Source organism: Simochromis diagramma, unplaced genomic scaffold (genome assembly GCF_900408965.1).
Source record: "Simochromis diagramma unplaced genomic scaffold, fSimDia1.1 OVJJ01000816.1, whole genome shotgun sequence".
NCBI classification, from domain to species: domain Eukaryota; kingdom Metazoa; phylum Chordata; class Actinopteri; order Cichliformes; family Cichlidae; genus Simochromis; species Simochromis diagramma.
The window spans coordinates 1664437-1690906 of record NW_024386908.1 but is presented as its reverse complement, the minus strand read 5'-3'; the positions used below and the strand labels follow the sequence as shown (position 1 = coordinate 1690906).

The 26470-nt window shown below is 40.0% G+C and overlaps 1 protein-coding gene and 2 long non-coding RNA genes across 4 annotated transcripts in view; 1 reads left to right on the top strand and 2 right to left on the bottom strand.

Annotated features, from left to right (window-relative positions):
• LOC120735675 (plexin-C1-like) overlaps positions 1–5543 on the top strand; it is a 19649-nt gene extending 14106 nt beyond the window's left edge. Inside the window, exons 12-16 of one of the 2 annotated variants that reach the window (XM_040035209.1) lie at positions 339–447; positions 2382–2552; positions 2632–2787; positions 4793–4889; positions 5016–5543. In XM_040035209.1, coding sequence (XP_039891143.1) covers positions 339–447; positions 2382–2552; positions 2632–2787; positions 4793–4889; positions 5016–5071 — 589 coding nt within the window. In that variant the 3' untranslated portion in view covers positions 5072–5543. Of the gene's footprint in view, positions 1–338; positions 448–2366; positions 2553–2631; positions 2788–4792; positions 4890–5015 lie in introns of both variants that reach the window. The other variant, XM_040035208.1, reaches the window with a different exon arrangement.
• On the bottom strand, positions 3761–26470 carry LOC120735681. Its single transcript, XR_005696333.1, has 3 exons — positions 24687–26470; positions 6092–6457; positions 3761–4151 (listed from the first exon to the last, which is right to left on the bottom strand). It is a non-coding gene; the product is annotated as an uncharacterized LOC120735681 (long non-coding RNA).
• On the bottom strand, positions 9169–9828 carry LOC120735682. The gene is made up of 2 exons (XR_005696334.1): positions 9559–9828; positions 9169–9263 (listed from the first exon to the last, which is right to left on the bottom strand). It is a non-coding gene; the product is annotated as an uncharacterized LOC120735682 (long non-coding RNA).

The following is a 26470-nucleotide window of genomic DNA, read 5'->3' as shown; positions in this document are numbered from 1 at the left end:
GTCATGTCAAAGCATTCACTTTTACCTACTACAACGCTGTCAAACCTAAAATGAGGACGTGGACCCAGCTAGTGAAGTGGGGAGTCTTCCTGAGGCAGATAGTCAAGGTGGTGTTAATCATCCGAATCGAAAACTACATTAGTTTTATTTATTTATTACAAATATAACAGGTTGGCAGGAAAGAAAATAGACAGATGGTTATTTTTCTGGTCCATCAAACAATAAGCTTCTCGTTATTCTTAAGTGAGCTCCGCTGGATCCAAGGATGACTCACTTCTCTGTGATCAAGAGTCTTTCATATTCTCTGCTCGGCATAAATGCTGCTCTGTGTTTTGCAGTGGGAAGAGGAAGCTCACACTCACGGGGTCGCACCTGGAGGTTGCTGAAGGAGTGAAACACAGCCACACCAAGCAGGACGTCAAGCTTCCCAGAAACAGCAGCTATCAGGTCTGCAGACACACACAGTGGAAATGGGACTGTTTATTATAAATTGAATACGTCAGTCTAACATTCTGCTCTGAGTTGATGGACTCACTAGCTTGGGAAACCTGGGAAACACTCGGTGAACAAAGTTTCAGAGAGATTAGCTGTGACTGAAAGAGTAACCGATTGGCGTCTTTGTCTAGATGAACGATTAATTACAAAAGTGTTCGTGTTAACAATGAGCAAAGTAGGTTTTCATGTTCCCGATCATTATCTCTTTAATGCACTCTGATGTGTCCTTTTCTGTTGAATATATGAATGAGGAGGGTCAGACAGATGGTTCAGTGCAGCAGGAAGGAAGAGGATTTTGGATTTACAGTCTGACATTTATCACAGCTACAGTTTTAACACAACTTAAATGTAAATGTTTCTAGTTTCTTAGTCAAGAATTCCTGAAGGCTCCGTGCTTCCAGGAAGTATTCAGAGCGCTGCAGTTGTTCCAGCCTCATTCCAAAATGGATTCAATTCATTTTCCATTTAAAATTCTGGAAACATTACCCGAAAAAAGACTAAATGAAATAAATTTGCTTGGAATTCCTGCAAATTTATCAAAAACAAAAAGATAACATGTAAGTATTCTCAGCCTTTGCTCAGCACTTTGTTGAAGCACCTCTGGCAGCAATTACAGACCTAACTGTTTTAGATTATGATACTATGAGCTTGGCACAACTATTTTTGGGAAATCTCTCCCATTGTTTTTTGCAGAACCTCTACAGCTCATCAGGTTGGATGATGAGGATCGGAGCACAGCCATTTTCAGAGAGGTTCAGTTGGGTCTGGGCTCTAAATTGGGTCACCCAAGGACATTCACAGACTGTCCTGAAGCCACTCCTTTGTCATCCTGACTGTGTGCTTAGCATTGTTTTCCTGCCAAAAGATGAGCATTCCCCTCAGTCTGATGTCCAGAGTGCTCTGGTGCAGGTTATCATCAAGGATGTCACTGCATATCGCTGCATTCATCTCATCTCAACCCTAACCATTATTCTGCCACCACCATGCTTCACTGTAGGGATAGTATCGGCCAGGTGATGAGCAGGTGATGAGCAGTGCTAGTTTCCTCCCAACACTTTGCATTTAAGCCAAAGAGTTCCATCTTTGTTTCATCAGACCAAAGAGTTTTGTTCTCATGGTCTGAGAGTTCTTCAGGTGCTGCAGAAATGATTGTCCTTCTGGAAGGTTCTCCTGCCTGACTGTGGCCCTTATAACCCGACTCAGATTGGCCAGGCCGCCAGAACTATGAAGTCCTCGTGGTTCCATACAAGAGGCCAGCATTTTTGCTCATTGGGACCTTTTCTGTACCCTTCCCCACATCTGCACCTCTATACAATCCTGTCTCAGAGGTCTACATGTGCTCTGACATGCGCTGTCCACTATGGGACCTTATATAGACAGATGTGCGCCTTTCCAAATCACATCGAACCAAGTGAATTTACCACAGGTGGACTTCAGTCGAGATGTAAAAACATGTGACAGATGATCTGATTTTGACTGAATCAAAATCAGATGACTGATTTTTAATGTCATGGAAAAGGCTGGAAATACCTATGTATATGTTATATTCTTAATTTAAAAAACTATATTTGCAATAAGTTCAAACAACTATCATTCACTTTGTCACTATGGTACACTGTGTGTAGAATCTTGAAAGTGAATTTTATCCATTTTGGAATAAGGAATAGCTGCTGGAATGTTTGGAATAAACATGACAAAATGTGGAACAAGTGAAGTGCTGTGAATACTTCCTGGATGCACTTTATGCTCAACAAAATAAGGTGACGTAAGCATTCCAGCTCTTTTGGAAATGTGTTTGTGCTTGGTTTACCTTGACATCATCATCTGCTTGCTGTACTGTCCACACACTAAATACATTCTGTGTTATACAGTCAATGTCCTTGCAGAGTCTCACCTATGACACACCTGCAGCTGAAAAAACTTTGAGCAGCAGTGTGTCTTTGAAAGTAGCCAATCAAACCTTGGCCTGCTCCACAAACATCACCTACTATCCGGACCCTGAGTTTACCAGCTTCACGGCTATAAGAACAGGGGAAGATGTACGCGTCACCATACAGGTAATGTTGCGTCTGTTGAAACAATCTACTAACATATGACATCAGCTCACTGAAGGTCAGACTTCTGTTGTTGTTTCAGAAAAAGTCAGACAACCTGGAGATGTCAAAAGAAGAGTTATCAGTGTGGGGCGTTCAAGACAAACAGGAACACCCCTGTATCCTGGAGGCCAAAGAGATGGATTCATTTATCTGTCGGATTAAAAGGCCACCCAACACAGAATTTTATGACTTAAAGGTAAATCTTTCTTTTAAGTGTGATTAATGTGATAATAGGTATAACATCACAACATCTCTATTACCTTACAAAGTCCTCAGAAGTGCAGTACTGTGCTAACAATTTACACCATAAATACATTTCTGGTATGTTTTCAAATTACTGTTTTTTTTATTGAGCTTTAAAATACAATTAGCAGAAGAAAAGATCAAATCAGCGCTTTAAAAAATGTCATGAAATGATCGTGTGTGGCAGGCAGGAAAGGACCCAAATGCAGACTTGTAGGCAAAACTCAGAAAACAGCTTTATTTGCTGAATAAATAAACAATGCAAAACTAAACTGGGAAACCTAATGAACCAAACACACAGAGAATCACACAGCCATGAGGGTACGACGTGACAAAAGGCAAACACAGGGTTTAAATACACGAGGAGGGAATGAGAAACAGGAGGGAAACACAGCTGGGACTAATCAGACATAATGAGACAAAGGGAAGCAAAACTAGATACACTGGCATAGGACAAGGACTATCAAAGTAAAACAGGAAGCATGAGACATAAGCAGACTTGACACAGAGACGTGGAACATGGCAGGTTTAGACCCAAGCACATAGCACACGGAGACTACATGAGACAGAAAAACTAAACCTTCACTAGAGACAAGACACCAGGAACACAAGGAGGGCTCAGAAACAGAACATGGAGCACAGAGACAACAGTAACTAACAGTGACAGGGAGACGTGACTGACTGGGAAGAACTGACTTTAAAAAATACTGACATGGTTCAAATGATGCATGCGCGTGAGGAAAACAAAAGAAGAAACCAAAGAAAGCTGATGAAATGCTAACCAAGCTGAAAAGGGATGAAGAGAGACAACGGGACAGATGGACACAAGCATGAAGACAGCACAGTGACCATGAGGTCTCCCACAAAAACTAAAAATATTCAAAGCTGAAGTCAAAAGTGAAGTGAAAAAAGAACTAACTTGCATCAGTTATGCTATGAAAAGGAAATTTGGAGAAATTCAGGAAACAATTCAAGAAGAAATAGCAAAACTTAACAAAATGCAGTGCTGGGTGACAGAATTAGGAAAGTGGCACAAAGAAGCTAACGAGGCCCTTGTGATGTTGTTGAGCCACACACAGCAGATGCAAGAAAAAATAACCAACCTTGAGCAAGATCGTGAAGAAGCAACATCCACATATTTGGCATACCAGAAGAAACAGCCTATACGAAAATAAGCATCCATCTGAAAGACGGGGTGAAACTGCAAGTGACCTATGGCAGACGGGGATCGCACTAGAAGCTTCAGGAGAGCAAGAGGCTAGGACGCTGGGAGAAACTGGAGCACCACCAGGAAGGCAGCAGGTGAGGGCTGGCAACCTGAACGGAAACAGTACAACAAGTGAGGGAAAAGATAATGAGAATCAATCCTTTTATGTCAGGTTTCGCTATGCGGCAGGCAGGGTGGGACAAAAATGCAGGACTCAAAACTCACGAACACAAACTTCAGAATAGCTTTATTGCTTAAGAGCTCAAAATGTGCTATTCAAAATAGCTCAGGTAAGAACGAAAACCAGTAACTCACAGACTGGCCTCCAACAGGGGCCCATGGATCACACAGCTTGTGGGGAGAACAAAACAAAGACCACGTGAAGACTGAAGTAATGAGACATAGTAAGCAAAACTGAATATAATGTACACGGGACTATCAAAATAAAACAGGAAGGAAACGGTGAGAACGTGAACCTGAAAAAACTAAACAGAGACACCGCTGGGAGGTAAATAAACACAGAGACAAGACTTCCACAACAGACGCTGAAGACAAGACAGAGATGAAACTGGGACATGAAAGGAAGGAACATAGTAAAACAAAAAACCATGAAACAGACATAGAGATAACAACAGTTCTCTACAGCCGTTTTCAAATTGATATATTTCAAAATGGTAGTAATAGAGGAAATACTGTGACCCTTTGCTCTGTTGAGACGTCCCTCTGTGAAATGCGTTTTTGTGTTTTCTAGATAAAGTATGGTGACAAGACAGTGAGCCTCAGTAATCCTCCACCACACAGTGTCTTTCCAATAGTACTTTCCCTGCTGATACCCGGTATTCTTGCTGGTAAGTTGGCTTTTTCTTCAAACCTGGACACAATTTCTTAAAAACGCCTGAAAACCTTTTCTACTGCAAATTGAAGATGTTCTAGTTTTTCCGCTCAGGTCAAATCTGTTACCGTTTGTCTTTCAGTGTTGTTGGCCATCTATCTGTGGCGGAAGAGTCGCTCGGATAGGAATGGGTTTTGACCACCGATGCCCGTCTCTGTATTCAAGTGATATTATATTTGAAGTCTTGATGTCTGTTTTTCCCCTCTCTTGGGATTAATTTCTGTGTTGTTTAATTCAGGTGTATTTATTTTTTTATTTTCAAAGAAAATTTCAGGTTTCTCAATTTTGGTTGATTGGCAACCTCATAATTCGACCTTAACTCAAGGTAGTTTATGGTACTGTAGGTTAACGTTCGGTGTGCGTTCCAGTTGTTGTATATATTTATTAATTTTATATATGTTTTATACTTTACATCATGCTTGAAAGGGGTTATTGATCTAAATCTCCTCCGGAATGCAAATAAAAGCTTTCCTACAGTGTTGAATTATTTTGTTAAATCAGCTTCTACTATTTCTACTTTCCTGATACAGTCTTTGGCTGTATCATATATGAAGTAATTGTATTTTTACTGTAATTGTATATTTAATAAATATTGATATATGTGTAACAACATTTGTTTCCCATGAATGAAATTACCTGAGAGAGAAAGACAATCGAAAGCCATAATACTGGCAGGCCTTCTAAAACATTTAGAATTACTTTGCATCCATCTGTTTGGTCACTTCTTGTGTGTCAAAAACAACTTCCCAGAGCTGACCATAGATATCTCCTTTGCTGCACTCTAGTAATAACCCATGTTTGGAGGTATCCGATATAGTATAGCATGTAATAGCCCTATAAATAAATCAATAAAACTACTTAAAGACACTCTGTGTGTGTGGACTGCTGAGAAAATAACCGCAGAGATTCATGAGTCTTTGACTCCGTCCTGTGGTCAGAGACAAAGACCCATGTCTTGGTGTGACGAACCCCCCCCCCCCCCCCAAAAAAAACCCCAAACAAAAACAAAAACAAAAAACAACCACACCCTTCAAAACATGCAAATGGGAAGGGTGTAGGGTAACATTGAGAATAAGTCATTAACAATGACACCAAAAACATCGGTATCATAATGATAACCATCCCCACCAATAATAAGTCATTAGTAATAATACTGACCTGCTGCTGTTTGTGGATGTCATCAGTCTCACAAGCTATCCTGGCTGATGTCCATCCCCAACACTGACACTATACTCAGTCAGTTTAATTCAGTGAATACATCTAAACATCATCAAACAACAACAAGTGAAGGTCCCATATATTTCAATATGAGAGATCATTTGAAGGAACTGGAGATGATTAATTGATGTACAGAATTCAGTTTGAGGTTAGACTCTGATGAACAGAATCCCAGCGGTGATGGGGATTAGAGCATGACCTGCAGACTCTAGATCCTGGTGGTGGACATGAAGATGGAGGCTTAAATGGAGCCTGAGTGACGAGAGAGAGGAGGTGATGGGGAAGAGGTGGGTTGCACAAATGGGTCTGCAAGGGAGAATGACAGATGGGAGATTTAAAGTACACGGAGTGAAGGCTGATTGTCCTGAAGAAGGGTGACAGAAAGATGATTGGGCTAGACCAGTGATGTCACAGTCAGCTTGACAGCATGAAAAGTGGATGTGATGTAAAGCCATTGCTAAGTTTGTTTCTTTGTTGTGTTTTAGTAATAGGATCATACCCTAAACAAATGTTTGAAGTTGGAGTTACTTAATTTAACCCTTTTGAATGTAGTCTATTTTCTACTGTGAAAGTCAGAAAGACCGGGTTGGATGAGGCTCTGCTGTATTTCTTGTGGAAGATTTGCAGCTCTTTGAAGAGAATGAAAGCTTTCAGGGCCTTCATCTAAAAGCATGACCCCACCTTTATCCTTCCATCGAGAAAGACACTCAAGGAAGTGGTGGAGGACAAGGACAGCAACATCAAGGAGAAAGCCACGGCTGACCTACAGAAGGGGGATTTTGTTAGTCCAGCTGACATGTGGCCTTCCATTAGCATAGATGGGTATATTGGTGTGACTTGCCATTATGTCGCAAGTTACAAATGCTGTAATTGGGAAGGCTTTAGGACCCAGGGGATGAAAGGGAGGGTATAAAAGTAGTAGCATGTGCTCTTCTTCTCTCCTTTGTGCTGATGAGTGGCTGTGAACAAGGGTGATTTGTGAAGGCAAAGAGCCTGAGATGATTTTGTGGATGTAGGAGGTATGGTAATTTAATATATTATACATTAAAAAGGGATATTTATGCATTGAAATGTAATTTATATTGTATTGTCTCCTACAAGACTGGCTGTACATGTGATTGTGTCACTGCTTTTTCCTCTTTCTCCTTTTTTGTTGCATTTTTCTCCCTAGTTTGTTTTAGAGCATGTGTGAATGTATGAATAGTATAAAGGCGCTTGACGGTTATTGTGTGGTTTTAATCACTACACTAAGATATTTGGTGCCATATAAATAAAACTACATTTAATTTGTGAAATGTCCAGCTGCTAAACCTCCTCTCATACTTAATTTGCCCACACTCTAAATCATTTTATAAAGTAGGCCCGTGACTGAACACCTGCTCTGCAACAAAGCCTGAAAAATAGTTGGATTATTTGTGACTATGGACAGATTCATGAATGCATGTCACTCCTTTAACCATTTAAGCTCACAGTGACAGAATGTTTGAGGACCAGAGTCTTGGCATTATAAGATAAGATACCTTTATTAGTCCCACAAGTGAGAAATTTCATGTTAAGGCTGCCGACCTATTGCACGCAATGGCGGCGCCATCTTTCCCTCCAACCATACATACATTACACAAAAACATCACATGGGGAAGACAGGTCAGAGAGGTATAACAATGGAAAAGCACAACATGAGGAAAGATAACGAGGAAAAAATAACTCCCCCCAGACTGAGCTCCAACAGGGAGATCAGATTGAGAACAGAAAAAAAAAAAAAAACATCTACAGGCCCACCACAAGCTCCACCACCACCACAACCAATCAGCAGCAGCATCAACCACAGTGATCACAAACTTGACAGACAGTGTGGGAAGTTTCTGACAACCGGGTTATAGAAACCCCAGAGTGCCCACAGTTACATGAAAGAGGGCATTATAAACTTTATTATTATTTAGTATCAAAAAGCCACATAATCTAAGGAAATATGCTTTCATTTAAAATCAGTTCATTTGTACAGATGAAAATCAGTTATGTTAATGAATCAGTGTAACAAAATCAACACAGATTTTCAACAGTTCAGACATATATAACGGCAAAAGCTACTCGCAGCAGCTCTTAGAAAGTTCCGGATGTTCGATTCTGTTCCTGCTCTGACTTCCTGTTTCCTTCACCCACTTTGTGTAGCTTGACTTGAATTGTCATGAGTGTTCACAATCAGCTCTAATTTTCATGAAACTAGAGTAAAGTGGACTTTATGTTGAAGGTATCTTTGATACCACAATTAAACATAACTGTATGTTCTCATCCTCCTTCCTAAACGTCAATATTACTTTGAATTCCTCTCTTGCTATCTTCTTCCAAACTACAGCACTTCCTTCATCTGAACTGATTTCACCTATCACCCATTTCCACCTTATCGTTCCAACCAAACTTTCATCCTCACTCCACTTCCTCCCTCGTTCTCGTCCTTTTCTACCTGAGACCTCTGTCCAGTCCTTCATACCCATATCATCCTCGTCCTCCACTTTCTTCCAACAAAATCAAAGAGGCTTTTCTCCTGGACTGAATGCAGTGAATTCGTCAGTCACAGCAACATTTAAAAGCTGCTGCTCTTTAGACATGCTTGTAAACTGTCAGACGGGTCTGTTTAATAAGTTCACTGTTGGCAGTTTTGTGTTAAACCTTGTGAGGAGGACAAACACAGAAGAGGGACTAAAATGACCGATCATCTACAGTTGTGCAACTTTATTTGACAGATTAATTCACGGCCTTCTCTTCCTCTCTTTCAAAGAAATCTAACCCACATCCTCAGTTGATGTTCCTGACGCAAAATACCAGATCCATGAGCCATCCAGGAATGTGTACGAGTGGGATCTGTCTGCTGAGCCCTGCAATGCAATTCACAGAGATGGGCTATAAGCGTGCACTCAGCACCGTTTTTTTAATCAGAGTTCTTTCAACTGAGTCATGCAGCTGCTGCACACAGGAAGAAGTCCTTGAAGCACACGTGTGGAGGACGCAAGGGTAAACTGTTTGTGTAGCATACCCGGTTGAAAAGATGGTCTCTCAAACTGATGGTTCACAATCCTTTTATTAAACAGCCGTGTATGTGAACACACCGTAAGAGCTACAACATACAGAATAAAAGACTATTAGTAAATCAAACAGTGTGTTACCTTTAACCTTTTGACTTATTCATTAATCACAAATTAATTCTCCTTACCTTACATAACAAATAACACTAAAACTTGTAAATTATTGCATATAACAGGGAAATCGTGGCATCGCTGCCTAAACATGACGAGGTACGTTAGCGCCCTCTAGTGGGTGAAAACTTAGCCTTTATGCTTAGTAGCGGTCAGCAGCTATATGCTCCGTAAAACAACAAAATAGATATCTACCAGACAAACTTTGTTACAAACCTTGTTCCCTCATCAACCAGGTGCTAAGAAACTGCTTTCAACTCAGTGTTGCACCTTAATAGCCGTTTTGTTTGTGACCGACACATCACTAGCTGATAGTTGGTAGCTGTGCAGGGTGGGTCTAGCAAAGTTTTTCCAGGGTGCCACGTAGGGCATTAACAAGGAAAGGAAGGCACAAAGACATGCGTTTCTTTCATTCTCATTTAAAATGTCTTACTTTTAATAAATAATTATCGTAATCTTACAACCAGATTGTCAGGAAACAAGATGGCGCAGAAAGAAACAGGCGGGTGGCGTGGTGAAAATTGTTTGGTGATTCTAATTAATTTTATGTAATTCTGAGTATAGATCCTGCCTGGAATTAGGTAATAGTAACAAAGGGAAACGAATAAACAAAGGATAGATATCGAAAAGAGGAGAAAATGGCAAAAATGAAGAAAATCGAAGAGGATTTGGAGGAGATCAAGCTTTCACTTAATTCATTGTCGACGGATGTCAAGAAAGTAATTAAGCAACAAGGATTACTTACGTCTCTGATGGACCAAATTAAAGAACTAAAAAACTTGATTACAGAGAAAGACAAGAAAATCCAACTCTTAGAAATGAGAGTGGAGGAGTTGGAACAGTAGACATGGCTTGAGGATGTCATCATTACTGGTCTGGAAACCAAACATAGGAGTTACGCGAGAGTCATCGAGACAGGGATCGGTGTAAAAACTGGTGGTGATGAGCCCCCGGTAGAGAGCTGCAAACACTGGAGCGGCAAGTTGTGGAGTTTTTTGCGAGTAAAAAACTGCCCCTGCACAGTAACAACATTGCAGCATGCTATACCCTTCCCAGAAAGAATGCTAAAGCACCTCCAGCGATAGTAGTGAGATTTGTAAATCAAAAACACAAAACTGACTTACTGAGGCAGTCCAGACAGCTGAGAGGAAGCGGAGTATACTTGAATGAACATCTTGCAAAAAAGAATGCAGACATCGCCAGACAAGCTCGCATATTACGGAAGGGGGGAAAAAATCCAAGCAACTTGGACGAGAAACTGTAAAGTGATGATAAAGCTTAATGGAACACCAGAAGCTAAGGTCATCACGATTAAAGATCTCGAGGAATTGGATATATATATATATATATATATATATATATATATATATATATATATATATATATATATATGAGATAATATTACTGGAGTCAATTGTATGGAAGAGGACCAGAGTCAGGCTGTAATTTGGACATGGGACTGTGATAAGATCACCGGATTTTCTCTTTATGTTGGTAGACAGATGCCGACTGCTAATGTTGTTTCGTCTTTTGTTTTTTTGTGAGAATAATAGTCATTTAAAGAATACTCATTTACAATGAGCGGTGATTTAGATTATAAATCATATGACTTTGAAGCCAATATTGATCTAGAAGGGAATGTGCTTAACACAATTAATGAGACATGTGAATATTATATGGAGGACCAATTTAGAGATAACGTTGATATAAGTAATATATTTTCTTTAATTGCTTTTAATGGCTGTGGCTACAATGTAGCTGCCATCACCAGTGTGTGTGAATGTGTGTGTGAATGTGTGTGTGACTGGATGTGTAAAGTGCTATACAAATACAGGCCATTTACCATTTACCATTTAATTGTAGAAGCCTATATAAAAACTTTGCTCCGATTAATGATTTTTTGCATAGTTTGAGAGGCAAGTTTAAAGTAATTGCTTTATCTGAAACATGGCTAGATGAGAAAAGGGGCTGTGATTTCTATATTGACGGGTATGAGTTATAGTACATAGATCTAATAAGAAGGCAGGAGGGGTGGCACTTTTTGTTAACTGTGATCTGAAATGTAAACAACTTAAAGATATGTCTATGGTTATTGACGACTTAATGGAGACTCTTACAGTAGAACTAGAAATGGAACGAAGAATATAATTGTTACTTGTATATATAGAAAGCCTGGAAAAATGTATAGATGTAGTGGAAGATTTATTAAGTAGGGCTAAGGGAAATAAGACTTTCTGTTTGTGTGGGGATTATAATATTGATTTTCTAAAAGAAACTAATCACAAGAAACAAAACCTAAGAACGGGAAATCACAAAACACTGAAGAACTTAGAGAGCCAGAAAATCAAAAGACTAAACCATGAGAAAAATCACAAAATCAAAGAATATAAAATAATCAAAACTTAAAAACTGGGTCACCAGACTCTCGTCCATGACAGTATGTCTGAATACCTGCAGCCTGTGCATCATTTACAGATGCAGCATGGCAGTGTTATTCACAGTGCTGCTGTATAACTCTTAGGGATGCTTCGGGGATGCTGAAGTGACTGAAGAGGACATCGCTGTTTCTGTGTGTAACATATCTCCAACCAACAACTTTTCTTGTCAGAAATAAATCTTTGACTTTTTTTTTTAATCAATTCACTTATTTCTCTTTTTTTAAAATTGCATTTTGAAAAAGATTTTTGTAAAATTCTGTTTTTTTATTTAGAATTAGAAAATGGTTTTTGAAATGAGTTTTCTATTGAGAGTTGAATTCTTTTTTTGACATCCATTTTGAAATGGTCATTAGAGAATAAGTCCTTAATTGATAAATTAATTTCAGTACCATCCCTAACCACAAGATGGCTCTCCAACACAAGGAAGGGAAGTATCTCTCTACAGGCAGTTTGTCAATACTGCCCGAATACTTCCAGTTAGTCTCTGTACACAAGCAATATGGTTCTTTATCACTTCGGCTTTACACAGAAACACAAGAAACAGTCCGAGCTACAATAAACACTGACAAAAACAATTAAACCCCTGAAAGAGTGCGGAAACAATCAAACAATCAGGCATCTCCGACCCTTGACCTCTTCATTGTGGCCTTAAACTATGCTCAAGCCTTGACTACGATGTCTTCATCTTCCAAGCTTCTAAGGAAGAAAGATCTCTTGGTAAGCGAGGCACACCCTCTCAGTCAACGGCTAATGTGACGCCTATCTAAATTACCTCTATGGTCACTAGCATATTTAAGCTACATATAAAAAACTTTTTTTTTTTAAAGTTTGTTAACTAGTTTCTGGTTTGTTCTTCTTCTTTGTAATTATTAGATTTTATTTGCTTTTATTTTTTATTTTATTTATTCATTCAAGTAATCCCTAACTACCATAGGGGGTTAGCCTATCAAATTAGCATGTGAATTACATTTTGATGGTGGCAACAAAGTCATTAATTAGCTGCTAGAAAAGAACAGAAAGCACTAAAATCCACTTATGTTACAAGTAGCAACAAGAACAAACATAAGCAGGTCTTACAGAAATATTCTTAATAACTGTAGTTTGTTCATAACGAAGCAGTGAAAAGTATGCTGCACAAGACTGAGTGCCCTGTTGATTGAATGTTTCGACCACTGAGCAAAGCAGCATTTTTACCACGAGGTGACACAGTTGGCTTTTCCTGCACATCTACTAACATTTTTATGTAGTAAGTCTTTAAAGATTTTCTGTATTAAAGTGTATGAAAGACAATTAACCCATTGCTAAATTAAAAAGTAAACAGTCATAAGCATGTCCTGATTTAACACATGGATGCCTGAGGACAGAAAATCCTCTTGAGCCTCTCTGTTTTTGCTTGGATGGTTCTGAACCTTCTGCCTGATTACAGAAGTTGGAAAGGTTTATTGCTGGGATGGGACTGGTCCTTCCATATCTGAGCTGCTCTGGACCAGCATCTCCTGGTGTAAATGTCCTGTAGGGAGGGGAGGGCAGTCGTGCAGCCGTACAGATCACTCTCTGAAGAACGTTTTGGTCTTTAGCAAAGCTGTTCCCGCACCAGGATGCGATGTTCTGTGTGAGGATGCTCTCCACAGCGCCTGTATAGAAAGTCCAGAGGATCACTGGAGCGAAGCCGAACTTCCCCAGTTGTCAGAGGTGATACAGGCGCTGCCTGCCCTTTTCGGACTGGACCTGAATGTGGGCAGACCATGTCATGTCTGAGGAGATGTGGACACCGAGATACTTGAAGGACTGCACCCTCTACACTGGAGCTCCAACCCACCCTCACCACCTGAGTTCTGCCAGTGAGGAAGTCTAGCACCCATGCAGACAGACGACTAATGAGTCCCAAATCCCTCAGCTGTGTGAATAGTCTACCGGGCACTATTGTGTTAAATGCTGAACTGTAATCAATAAACAGCAATCTCACATAGGCTACGTTCACTCCGATTTTTTTTTGTCTGCTCGTTCACACTACAAATAAAATGTGACAGCAAACGCGCTCTAGTGTGAACGCTCAAAGCGGCCGCATGCAGAAAAGAAGACGTCACACACAACGCGCTCTGTTTAGACCCAGAGCAACAGTAGTGTTTGACTGATGGCCTTAATATAAAGACTTCGGACTTTACGTTTCCCAATTTTTGCTTTAAGTTATTTTGTTATTTACATAATAATGTAAATAACCTAATAATGATCCTTATTGCTGTTTTAGAGGAGCGGTGCTTCAAAGGATAGTTGCAGATTTCTGTCAGAATCTGCAGATTATACAGTACAAATAAAACGTTCACGTTGTCTTCCCAACAGTTTCACTGACATCTACACGGGATGGCCAGGAAGCGTTCACGATGTCTTCTCCGGCGCTGATAATTGGCGTCTGTCTTGTGTCGGTGACGTAAAAGACGGATTTAATGCGGCATGACCATCAAACAGCAGTCGCTTTCTAAAACATCAGATATGTATCGGATTCAGTACAACATACGAAAGTGACCCAGATCGGATTTGAAAATATCGGATTTGCGCCGTTCACACTGTCAGACCATGATCGGATAGATGGGTCGCAGAGGGTCAAAAAAGTCGGATTTGATGCGCTTTCACCTGCAGTGTGAACGTAGCCATAGTTACCCTGTTTCTTGTCTATATGGCTAAGGGTGGTGTGCAAGACATGGGCGATGGCGTCTAGGTTGGTAGGCGAGTGGATCTGTTAGAGAAGGGTGCAGTCCTTCTCGAACACCTTCATTACTACAGAAGTCAGTGCAACAGGCCAGTAGTCAATCAGGCATGAGGGCATGTTGGACTTGGGCACAGGGACGACGGTGAATCTCTTGAAGCATGTGGAGACCACAGACTTATCCATGTATCACTCACTTAAAAAAAAAAATCAACCAAACATGTAATTAAAAAAAACTATATATAACCTCCATTTGTTCTCATGCATAACGACACTGAAGGAAAAGGGTGAGAAAACTAAAATCCTGATACATTAGAGAAATGTGCAGTCAAAAATAAGCAATATGGAAGATAAACTGGCAATATTAGTACAGCTATCCTACCACAGTAAGTTCTATTGGTTGTTAAGATAAAAAGACAAACATGATAATAATTATTATTAGCTCCTGTTCCAAATTCAAGATTCAAGAGATTCAAGGTTCCTTATTCGTCACATGCATAGTTATAAAGTATAGCTCACAGTGAAATGTAACCAGACACGCTCCTCGACTTGTGCAAAGGGGGGGGGAGGAACTATTTCTTTACTATTTGGGACTCTTTCATTTATAATAAGCATCCTTTTTGAAACATGTCAGTTGTGTTTTTCCTTGTTTGATGCAATTATTAACACATAATGGGCAGATACTGTTGTAGGAATGCACTTTTAGTTTCATTTCTCAGTGTTCAGCATTTCAGGCTTTGCAGCATTGTTTGTGTTGACCCAACTGACAATAAAACTCCCAATCCAAGGAGCATCCTTTCAGTCATTCATTCAAGGATCAGAAGTGGGCAGAGGGTGTCCAGCAACAAAAGGTAAGAGTTTCCAGTTTTCTACAAGTAATTTCACATTAACTTTGTTACATAGACTGGGAAAGGTAATTTATATCATGAAGCTAGTAGCAGTTTTATAGAAAAGTTATCGCTTTTTAATTTTTTGGAAATACATATGTGCACATGCAGTACATTAGTCCTGTTCAGGGAAACAGAGGTCAATTGAATGTCCATAGAAAGCTTTTAATTTTTTCTTACACTCACCAGATGATTACTCGTGCTTACTTTTTTCTCTGTGTAATGCTGTAGTGTCTTCACCTTGCAATATAACATTTCTTGTGAATTTACTTTGTAAATCAAGCTTAATGTAGAGATGTAGATGTATTATACAGCACTGTGTGTCAGCTGTAGTTATTTTACTTTTTCTTCTCGACTTTCACAGAGTGAGCGTTCAGTGTCTGTGGGTGAAGTTCAACATACAATGGCAATTGCAGGAAAACCCTTGACAGACTGGGACAGTGATGTCCTTGGCTGTTGTCAGGATATGAAAACTTGTAAGAAGCCAGTTAAATTTTACTGACTCACAGATTAAATTCAGGATTTTTTTTCCTCATTTGTGTTGCCTTCATCTTTTGAGACTTGTTACCACTTTATTGATGTGTGTCTGTGTTTTTCAGGCTGCTATGGATTCTGGTGCTGCCCCTGTCTCGCCTGCACTGTTTCAGGAAACTTTGGAGAGAACAGCTGTCTCCCTTTATGTGATATATGTGGCCCTGGTATATTAGCAGCCTGTGGGATACCGATCTGTGTTCCTCCTGCAGTTTTGTCCTTAAGAGCTGGCATGCGAAACCGATATGGCATCAAGGTATGAAGCCTTTGATGGTGACACTGAACTCAAAAATTAACTTAACTAGGAATTACAAATCTTATTCACCAAATCAAAAAAAATCTATATTGGATTTAATCTATGTCTAAACCTTTTTTGTCTAACATTCACACACATAATATCTCTTCCGAGGAGATTCCAAGGGATTAATCTACCAAACTTCTGATTGTTAGATTTTGTTGAACCTGCTCTTCCACCTGAATTACACAAAATCTGTATGCTTGTATGCTCTTTCTGCAGGGCTCTCTCTGTAAGGATATTGTACTTTCCTGTTTCTGCGAGTGGTGCTCCTGGTGTCAGATGCATCGCGAGTTAAAGCATCGCAAGAAAAACCCGACTGTCATCACTGTACAGAATAACCCTGTTGTCAGCATGCAGCCTATTCCAACTGTCCAGCCAGCAATGATGATGATGCCTGCGCAACCAGTTGCAACTGGTTTCGTGTCTCAACCAACAGTGGTCATCCAAACAAAGTGACACTCGTAGAAGTCTGATGCTGCTCAGAGTGTGTTCTCATGTATTTACTTGTGAAAGCATAGAATCTAATCATGCTCATGTTAAATCCTTGCTATTGATTTTGTAATTATCAAGAAAATTATCTCTATTAAAAGTTAGCATAAATGATAGGAATGATGATTCACCTATTTGAAGTTTAGTAACAAATATGGATTTATGTTGTAGTTATAATAAAGTAATAATAATGTTTTACTGACTCAATAAAAAAATGAAATCACATATATGGGCTTCATTGTGTACCTTGATCCTACTTTTCTGAGAGGTTTTTCAAATAAGTGTAACACCCGTCCCACGTTCTACTGAGAGAGGCCCTGTGTTCCTATTGTTACTTTCCTACTGATGCTCCCTTTTTGATACTTATGATATAAAATATGCAATAAAACTACACTACAGTGGAACCCCGACTTACGAAATTGATCAGAGAAGTCGGAGATCTCCGTGAGGAGCCTTCCATTAATCCTGCACCACTGAACCTGTTGATGCTGGGGTATTGTCTCTGGATTAGCCTTTGCACAACATAGATGAGATGAACAACTCTGCAATGACCGGAGGCAAATAAAGCAAAGTTCTTAAAGGTTATGGGACTTTTGTAACCCAGAACTTTAGAAATTGTCAAATTCTGTTAAACTGCTTAAATTCTGTTAAACTGCTTAAAAATGGCCTTCTCGTGTATGATTGGATTGAATATACAACAGCAGGCTATCGTTGGAAGATCCAACAAATAGGAATAGAAATACATTTCTATGCAAATAGTTTGGTTTATTCATTTTATCCATCTTCATCCGCTTTATCCGGGGCCGGCTTGCGGGGGCAGCAGCCTAAGCAGAGAAGCCCAGACCTCCCTCTCCCCAGCCACCTCCTCCAGCTTATCTGGGGGAACACTAAGGCGTTCCCAGGCCAGCCGAGAGATATAATCTCTCCAGCGTGTCCTGGGTCTGCCCCGGGGCCTCCCTCCGGTGGGACATGCCCGGAACACCTCACCCAGGAGGCGCCCAAGAGGCATCCTTGTCAGATGCCCGAACCACCTCAGCTGGCTCCTTTCGATGAGGAGGAGCAGCGGCTCTACTCTGAGCCCCTCCCGGATGGCCGAACTTCTCACCCCATCTCTAAGGGAGAGGCCAGCCACCCTTCGGAGGAAGCTCATTTCTGCCGCTTGTATCCGCGATCTCGTTCTTTCGGTCACTACCCACAGCTCGTGGCCATAGGTGAGGGTGGGGACGTAGATCGGCCGGTAAATTGAGAGCTTCGCTTTTACACCCAGCTCTCTCTTCACCATAACAGACTGGTAGGCTACAGCGTCCACATCACTGCAGCCGCTGCACCAATCTGTCTGTCGATATCCCGTTCCCTTCTCCCATCACTTGTGAACAAGACCCCGAGATACTTAAAAAAAACAAACAAAAAAAAAAAACAAGTTAGACCCTTCTCTTATTAGCAGTTACAGACCAATTTCAAAATTACCATTAATTGCTAGGATTTTAGAAAAGGTTGCGGCTAAGCAGCTTTTCAGGTTTTTAATCGGGAAAACAGCATGAAGGAAGTAAGACAGCGCAATGAGGAACACTGAAACAATGCTACACATGCCATAGATTCTCCAACAGTTCACAATCCACCAGATATACGTTTAATCTGAGATAAGGGGAAAAAAAGAAATGACACACAGCTAAAAGCAGACAAACGGCCAACAAGGGGAAATATGAAGTCACTCAAATATTTAACGTATCTATAGCTTTTTGTTGTAACTTGCTTAAGAATGAAAAATCTGACACCAGGAAAAGATTTAAAAAATAAGCTTCTGTGGTGACTATTTTCAAACTGGAGTCACAAACAGACTTTCTACACATTTGATAATTAATTTTATTGATTATTTCTTCGTAAAATAACTATACAATAACACAGGACTGACAGTCTTTTCAGTCAGTTACTGGGATTTAAATATAAGAAAAAATATATATTAAATTATTCCTATGGTCTGTATTATTCTTTAAAAGCTGCAAATACAAAATCATTCATCCTGCTGTTTAACTGCACTGCTCATTAAAACCCAACATGCAGATTTGTTGGAGGTGTTTTCTGTCCATGTGGTCTTCAAACATCATCACCAAGTCATCCCAACAGGTTGATTCTGTTCATCTGGACGTAACCTTTTCAGTGGGAGAAACGTTTCGTCACTCATCCAGGTGACTTAGCTGACTGCAGGTTTCTCCAACCTTATAAACCTTGACACACTTCACCTCTCTAAAGCAGGGACAGTAATACAGTGGGATGCAAAAGTTTGGGCAACCTTGTAGTCATTATTTTCCTGTATAAATCGTTGGTTGTTACAATAAAAATGTCAGTTAAATATATCATATAGGAGACACACACACAGCGATATTTGAGAAGTGAAATGAAGTTTATTGGATTTACAGAAAGTGTGCAATAATTGTTTAAACAAAATCAGGCAGGTGCATAAATTTGGGCACTGTTGTCATTTTATTGATTCCAAAACCTTTAGAACTAATTATTGGAACTCAAATTGGCTTAGTAAACTCAGTGACCCCTGACCTACATACACAGGTGAATCCAATAATGAGAAAGAGTATTTAAGGGGGTCAAATGTAAGTTTCCCTCCTCTTTTAATTTTCTCTGAAGAGCAGCAACATGGGGGTCTCAAAACAACTCTCAAATGACCTGAAGACAAAGATTGTTCACCATCATGGTTTAGGGGAAGGACACAGAAAGCTGTCTCAGGGATTTAAGCCGTCTGTTTCCACAGTTAGGAACATACTGAGAAAATGGAAGAACACAGGCTCAGTTCAAGTTAAGGCTGGAAGTGACAGACCAAGAAAAATCGCGGATAGACAGAAGCGACGAATGGTGAGAACAGTCAGAGTCGACCCACAGACCAGCACCAAAGACCTGCAACATCATCTCAGCAGATGGAGTCGCTGTGCATCGTTCAACCATTCGGCGCACTTTACACAAGGAGATGCTGTATGCGAGAGTGATGCAGAAGCCTTTTCTCCGCCCACAGCACAAACAGAGCCGCTTGAGGTTTGCTGAAGCACATTTGGACAAGCCAGCTTCATTCTGGAAAAAGGTGCTGTGGACTGATGAAACTAACATTGAGTTATTTGGGCATAACAAGCGGCGTTATGCATGGAGGAAAAAGAACACAGCAGTCCAAGAAAAAACACCTGCTACCTCCAGTGAAATATGGTGGTGGTTCCATCATGCTGTGGGGCTGTGTGGCCAGTGCAGGGACTGGGAATCTTGTCAAAGCTGAGGGACACATGGATTCCACTCAGTATCAGCAGATTCTGGAGACCAATGTCCAGGAATCAGCGACAAAGCTGAAGCTGCGCCGGGGCTGGATCTTTCAACAAGACAACGACCCGAAACACTGCTGAAAATCCACTAAAGCATTCATGCAGAGGAACAAGTACAACGTTCTGGAACGTTCATCTCAGTCCAGACCTGAATATTATTGAAAACCTGTGGTGTGAGTTAAAGAGGGCTGTCCATGCTCGGAAGCCATCAAACCTGAATGAACTAGAGATGTTTAGTAAAGAGGAACAGTCCAAAATACCTTCAACCACAATCCAGACTCTCATTGGAACCTACAGGAAGTGTTTAGAGGCTGTAATTTCTGCAAAAGGCAGATCTACTAAATATTGATTTCATTTCTTTTTTTGTGGTGCCCAATTTATGCACCTGCCTGATTTTGTTTAAACAATTATTGCACACTTTCTGTAAATCCAATAAACTTCATTTCACTTCTCAGATATCTCTGTGTGCGTCTCCTATATGATATATTTAACTGACTTTTTTTTTTATTGTAACAACCAACGATTTATACAGGAAAATAATGACTATTAACAAGGTTGCCCAAACTTTTGCATCCCACTGTATCTGTACTCATTCACTTCTGTTCTTCAACGTCTTCAAGAAATTTAAAGAAGTCGAGACGCTTTTCATTCCAAGAGGATCTCTAATTTTATTTTAACAATTTAGGTGCCACAGCAGTGTGAGCTGTGCTACAAACAGAGTGGAGCAGAAACACAACAATAATCATAACTTTACAAAAATATTTTAATTCCCCTTCGTTAAAATCAGACGAAAGCAAAGTACCTCTGAGGAAGGCGTAAAATCCAAAAACATAACCAGTGAGAGGAATTCCCGAACCACGAGCACAGAGTAGCACAATGAAATAGGACAAAACATCCACAGCAGTGTCCAACCAGCAGTTAGTAACCCAAGGTGGAAGTTTTCCAAACATGACTGCCAGGTGGTCTGTGAAGCTGAAAGATGCAAGAGTGACTCTTCAAGAACATATTCCCCACACGTTACCGTTCTAATTTACTGTCATACATAAAAGTGTCATTCTTTAAACACATTTTAAAAACATTTTGTTAGTTTTGCTAAACAGCACTCTGGGTGGTAGTTGGCATTTACATAACTCAAACTGGCTATCGTCATTTATGCTTCAAAATCCATAAGATGTTTTTTGGCGTTTTCCCTAATAAAAGTTACATCCCCTGAATCATAGTTGTTATTCACCTCTGGCTCTCTTCTACATTGTGTCTTTATCCTGTCTTCCTTCTCTCACACCAACCAATCACAGCAGATGGCCCCGCCCCTCCCTGAGCCTGGTTCTGCAGGAGGTTTGCCAATTATCTATGAAGCCCACATCGTTTCTGGGACACCACTCAGACAGCCAGCAATGGTTCTGTCGGAGGTTTCTTCCTGTTAAAAAGGAGTTTTTCCTTCCCACTGTCGCCAAAGTGCTGCTCATAGGGGGTCATATATTTGTTGGGTTTTTCTCTGTATCTATGAAGCGCCCTGAGGCGACTTTTGTTGCGATTTGGCGCAATATAAATAAATCTCCAACGGGAGATTGAGAGACCATTGACGGACATTTAGATCGACTGTAAAATTGACATGCAGTTGTTCGCACTAAAGGAAACCACCATCATTTCATGCAGCTACCATATCGGCGCCAGCTGTGGTCTCAAGGCTGGAGCTGGACAACAAAAATTTCTCCCTGATAACAGACTGTGTTTAGACTGTTCCTTCCCATCCTATGCACCCTCATCCGGGATTCCAAACGCCTTCAAACGCTTATCTCCAAGACCGAGGTCAGACGGTGGGTCTGGGCCCAGCGCTGGATTAATAGCTGCAGGGCAGCATGGCTGTGTCTACATCGGCTCACCTCTCACCCCCTTACCCACCCCAGTTGCTTGTCATGTGGTTTATGGTGTTGTGATGTGGAGATGTATGTGCTCTCTGTGCAGAGGAGTTGTTTTTGTTTTCTGTTCTCATGCTGACCTGCCACCAGGAGGCCAGAATGAGTAGAGGTCTCATTTTTTCCCCTCCTCCACTTGCCCATTGTATTGTACATTTCATTGTTTTTCCAGGTGTAAACTTTGCATGTGACAAATAAAAGGCTTGATCGATTGATGTCACTTAAAAAAAAAGTTTCTTTTTCACCATTCAAGCTCGCCCCGCTTTTCAGGTTTTCAATCGGGAAAACAGCATGAAGGAAGTAAGACAGCGCAATAAGGAACACTGACAAAATAGATTCTCTAACACTTCATAATCCATGAGATATACCTTTGAACTGAGATAAGGAAGGACAGATCAAAGACAAGGGACGCACAGCTAAAAGCAGGCAAACTGCCAACAAGGTAAAATATATAAAGTTACTTAAAAATATTTAACATACCAATAGTTGTTTGTTGTGCTTGCTTAACAAGGAAACAGCTGACACCAGGAAATAATTTAAAAAATAACCAAATGTGTTTTGGAGTTTGTACGTGCTTTGTCTCTAGGGGCCACCGTATATATTTATATATAAACATATATAAATAAAACCACGTTGTTTTTTTTTTATCAGTAATTCCTTTTGTGCATAATTTTATATTGTTGTTAATAATAAATTAAAGCAACCTGAAGAGCTGGTTGGTAGCCGGCTCTTTCTGCTCTTTTTAGTGAGCTGAGCCGAAAGAGCTGGTTCTATAAAAAAGAGCCGGAAATCCTGTCTTCCTTCTCTCACCCCAACCCGTCGCAGCAGATGGCCCCGCCCCTCCCTGAGTCTGGTTCTGCAGGAGGTTTCTTCCTGTTAAAAGGGAGTTTTTCCTTCATACTATCGCCATGGTGCTTGCTCATAGGGGGTCATATGATTGTTGGGTTTTTCTCTGTATCTATTATTGTATGATCTACTGTACAATATAACTAATGTTGTGATTTGGCACTATATGAATAGAATTGAATTGAATTTCTTCGTAAAATAACTATACAAAAACACAGGACTGACAGTCTTTTCAGTCAGTTACTGGGATTTAAATATAAGAAAAAATATATATTAAATTATTCCTTAAAAGCTGCAAATACAAAATCATTCATCCTGCTGTTTAACTGCACTGCTCATTAAAACCCAACATGCAAATTTGTTGGAGGTGTTTTCTGTCCATGTGGTCTTCAAACATCATCACCAAGTCATCTAGACACATATAAAATAGTTATGGCTTTAATTAAATGACCCACATTTATTGTCTCAACTGTAGAAAACGTTTCACACACTGCCTCCCTGTGGTCACAATTCGAAACTACATGACAAACTGGCTTAATGAAATGAATGTTATTTTAACTGGATTTGAAGAAAACAGCTGTCCCCTCTTATGAGGTATATGTTCATTACCATCCTCTTTACCTCTTTGTGTTCCTCCTGTAGCCTTCTTTGTGAGGGCTGCCATGCAAAACAGATATAGTTTTAAGGTCTAAAGCACTGCATGATGGTATGTTCTGAACTAAAGGTGGAAAGACAAAAACATACTGTTTGTTCCTTCAGTGGTGCTGGTTTCAGTGCAAACGTACTGTTTATAAGGCTGAGGAAACCTGCAGTCAGCTGAGACTGAAGAAGTCACTTGAATCAGCGACGAAACGTTTCTCTCACTGAAAATGTCCAGATGTACAGAATCAACTTTTTAGGATCTACTGACCTGGATGAGCATGCATCTGTAATGATCTGTAAAACTAACCCTTTAAAACGTTTTTTTCTTTTGTTCTTCTTGTTATATTTTTGAACTGTGAGATTGATGTTTGATGTATAATAAAGTGTCATGATCCAACAGTATTTAAATCTCCTCTTGGCTCTTCACCAGCAAGCAAATAAGCAATGAGAAACACAGATGTTGTGTCAGCAAAATACAATTAAAGCCCAAATAAAATGTGTACACAAAGTAAAATGGTAGAAAGACACACATGGTAACATTTAGTAGCAATTGCAGTCCATCCCCAAAAAATCCCAACAGGTTGATTCTGTTCTTCTGGACGTAGCGTTTTCAGTGGGAGAAACGTTTCGTCACTCATCCAGGTGACTTCTTCAGTCTCAGCTGACTGCAGGTTTCTCCAACCTTATAAACCTTGAGACACTTCACCTCTCTAAAGCAGGGGCAGTAATATCTGTACTCATCCAGTTCTGTTCTTCAATGTCTTCAATAAATTTAGTCCAGACGCTTTTCATGACAAGCTTCTTAGATTACGATGACTGGGACACTTGTACACTATATGTGGGTAAGACAATCAATCAATCAATCAATCAATCAATCGATCGATCCGCGGAATGACGGATGACTTTGGGTGGTGTTTGAAAAAGGAAACACCACCTAGTTCAAAATAGCCGAGGATCTCTAATTTTATTTTAACAATTTAGATGCCACAGCAGTGTGAGCTGTGCTAGAAACAGAGTGGAGCAGAAACACAACAATAATCATAACTTTACAAAAATATTTTAATTCCCCTTCGTTAAAATCAGACGAAAGCAAAGTACCTCTGAGGAAGGTGTAAAATCCAAAAACATAACCAGTGAGAGGAATTCCCAAACTACGAGCACAGAGTAGCACAATGAAATAGGACAAAACATCCACAGCAGTGTCCAACCAGCAGTTAGTAGCCGCTCAGTCCGAGATTCGCACCGCGAACCCTTCGCCGACCAACAGTAGGCCTACCTCCACGTACGCAGCAGCTCTCCTCCGTTACTACTCCACCTGGTGGTTCCGTCAGCGACTCTAAAGAACAGAGACACCAGGATCTGGCCGTGTACAGCTGTTGTCGAGCTCCGAGCAACCCCAACTCGAATTCCACTGCATCCGCCCCCGGACTGTCCTTCTCTGCTCTCCGGAAAAAGAGATCGACGTCTTCTCTGTTCAGGACGTCTTAATTATCACACCTGGTGTTACGCATCCTGTCTGCCTAATACCAGGTGAAAATTCACTGTATACTGGAGCCTGCATTAAATATGTGGAAGGAGCTTATGATCCTTTGTGATGAAGACCTAAAATGCAATTCTGATATTCTAATAATATTATATTATCTAATATTCATGTTGCAAAATGTAAGTAACAAACAATGAAACAAAAAACAAATAAACAAACAAAACTAATATCTTTAGTCTTCCGTGAGACTATAAAACAGGCCATCTCAGCAACATCACCCTAAATATTTGCCAAAATAAGTTACAAATAAAATCCTAGGTTTTTTTCAAGTCTGTTGTAAAATGAAATTAGCTGTCAAAAATTTGCACTGAAGACGATTTTGTTGTTGCAATAGTTTCTAGGAGTATTGGACCCCATTTTGCCTTCACCTGCCACAGATTTAGCAGGGTGCTAAAAAGCTTCCCCTGAGATTTTGGTCCATATCGATATGTCAGCATCACACAGTTACTGGAGATTTGTTGGCTTTACATCCATGGTGTTAATCTACTGTTTCAATAATATGCTGCAGTGTAAGTTGGTACCAAAGTGAAGTAAATATCCACAACACCAGAGTTTTTATAGTTTCTGTTTTCAAATGACTGTTTTTAGTATTTCTTGCTCAAAAGTGTTTGGTTTAATTAGTTTAGTTTAATTTGTAAATACTTTGTCAAAAGTCAGCACAAATTACAATAGAAATACAGAACTTTTTGAAAGTAGTTACACTCTTGTTGGCATTAAGAGTCTCAGTAAATACATTCATCAATGCCTCATCAGACCAGCTCATAATGTTTTTTTTTTTTTTACCAATATTACAAATACTGAAAATGGAGATATTTCTCCCATGTTTTTATTTTTCAGTTTTCCAAGGTCACATAATCGTTTTTAGATTTTATTTCAATTTTTAGATAACTAAAGGGTTTTGTTTTTACATCTAGTTTTAATTTTGTATTTAGTTTTAGCTAACTATAATAACCGTGCCCCACAGCATTACACCCCCACCACCAGCCAGTACTGCGGATACAAGACACGATGGATGCACATGGGTGGATCCATGCTGTAGGCCATCTACAGTTCCATATGTGCTGTGTTTAGAGATGCTGTTCTGCATACCTTGGTTGTACAAATTTCCCTTTCAAGCACATCTCAAGGATGCTGTTGCAGTGCAGTGTTTTTAATTTTCTATCATCAAGTTGCAGTATCCAAACCAAAGGTTCTGTTTGGTTTTGCTCTTTATTTGCAAAAGAAAAACACAAAGTCCAACTCTAGTGCCGATGCAAAAATGAGCAAATCTGTGTATATTTTTAAAAAACCTCAACTTATCTGTTAACAGCATGTTAAGGATACATTTTTCTCACATACACACACAGTTGAATAGTATCATAGATGGTTCACATAAATTATTTTACTTATACTGGCTCTAACATTAAGTATACAACATATTTCTGTATTAGTAAACTGTGTACATGACTAAAGATGATATCCGATCTCGGACAGCTAGATAAAGATGTCCACTGTCCTCTCTTCTTCTTTTTCTCGTT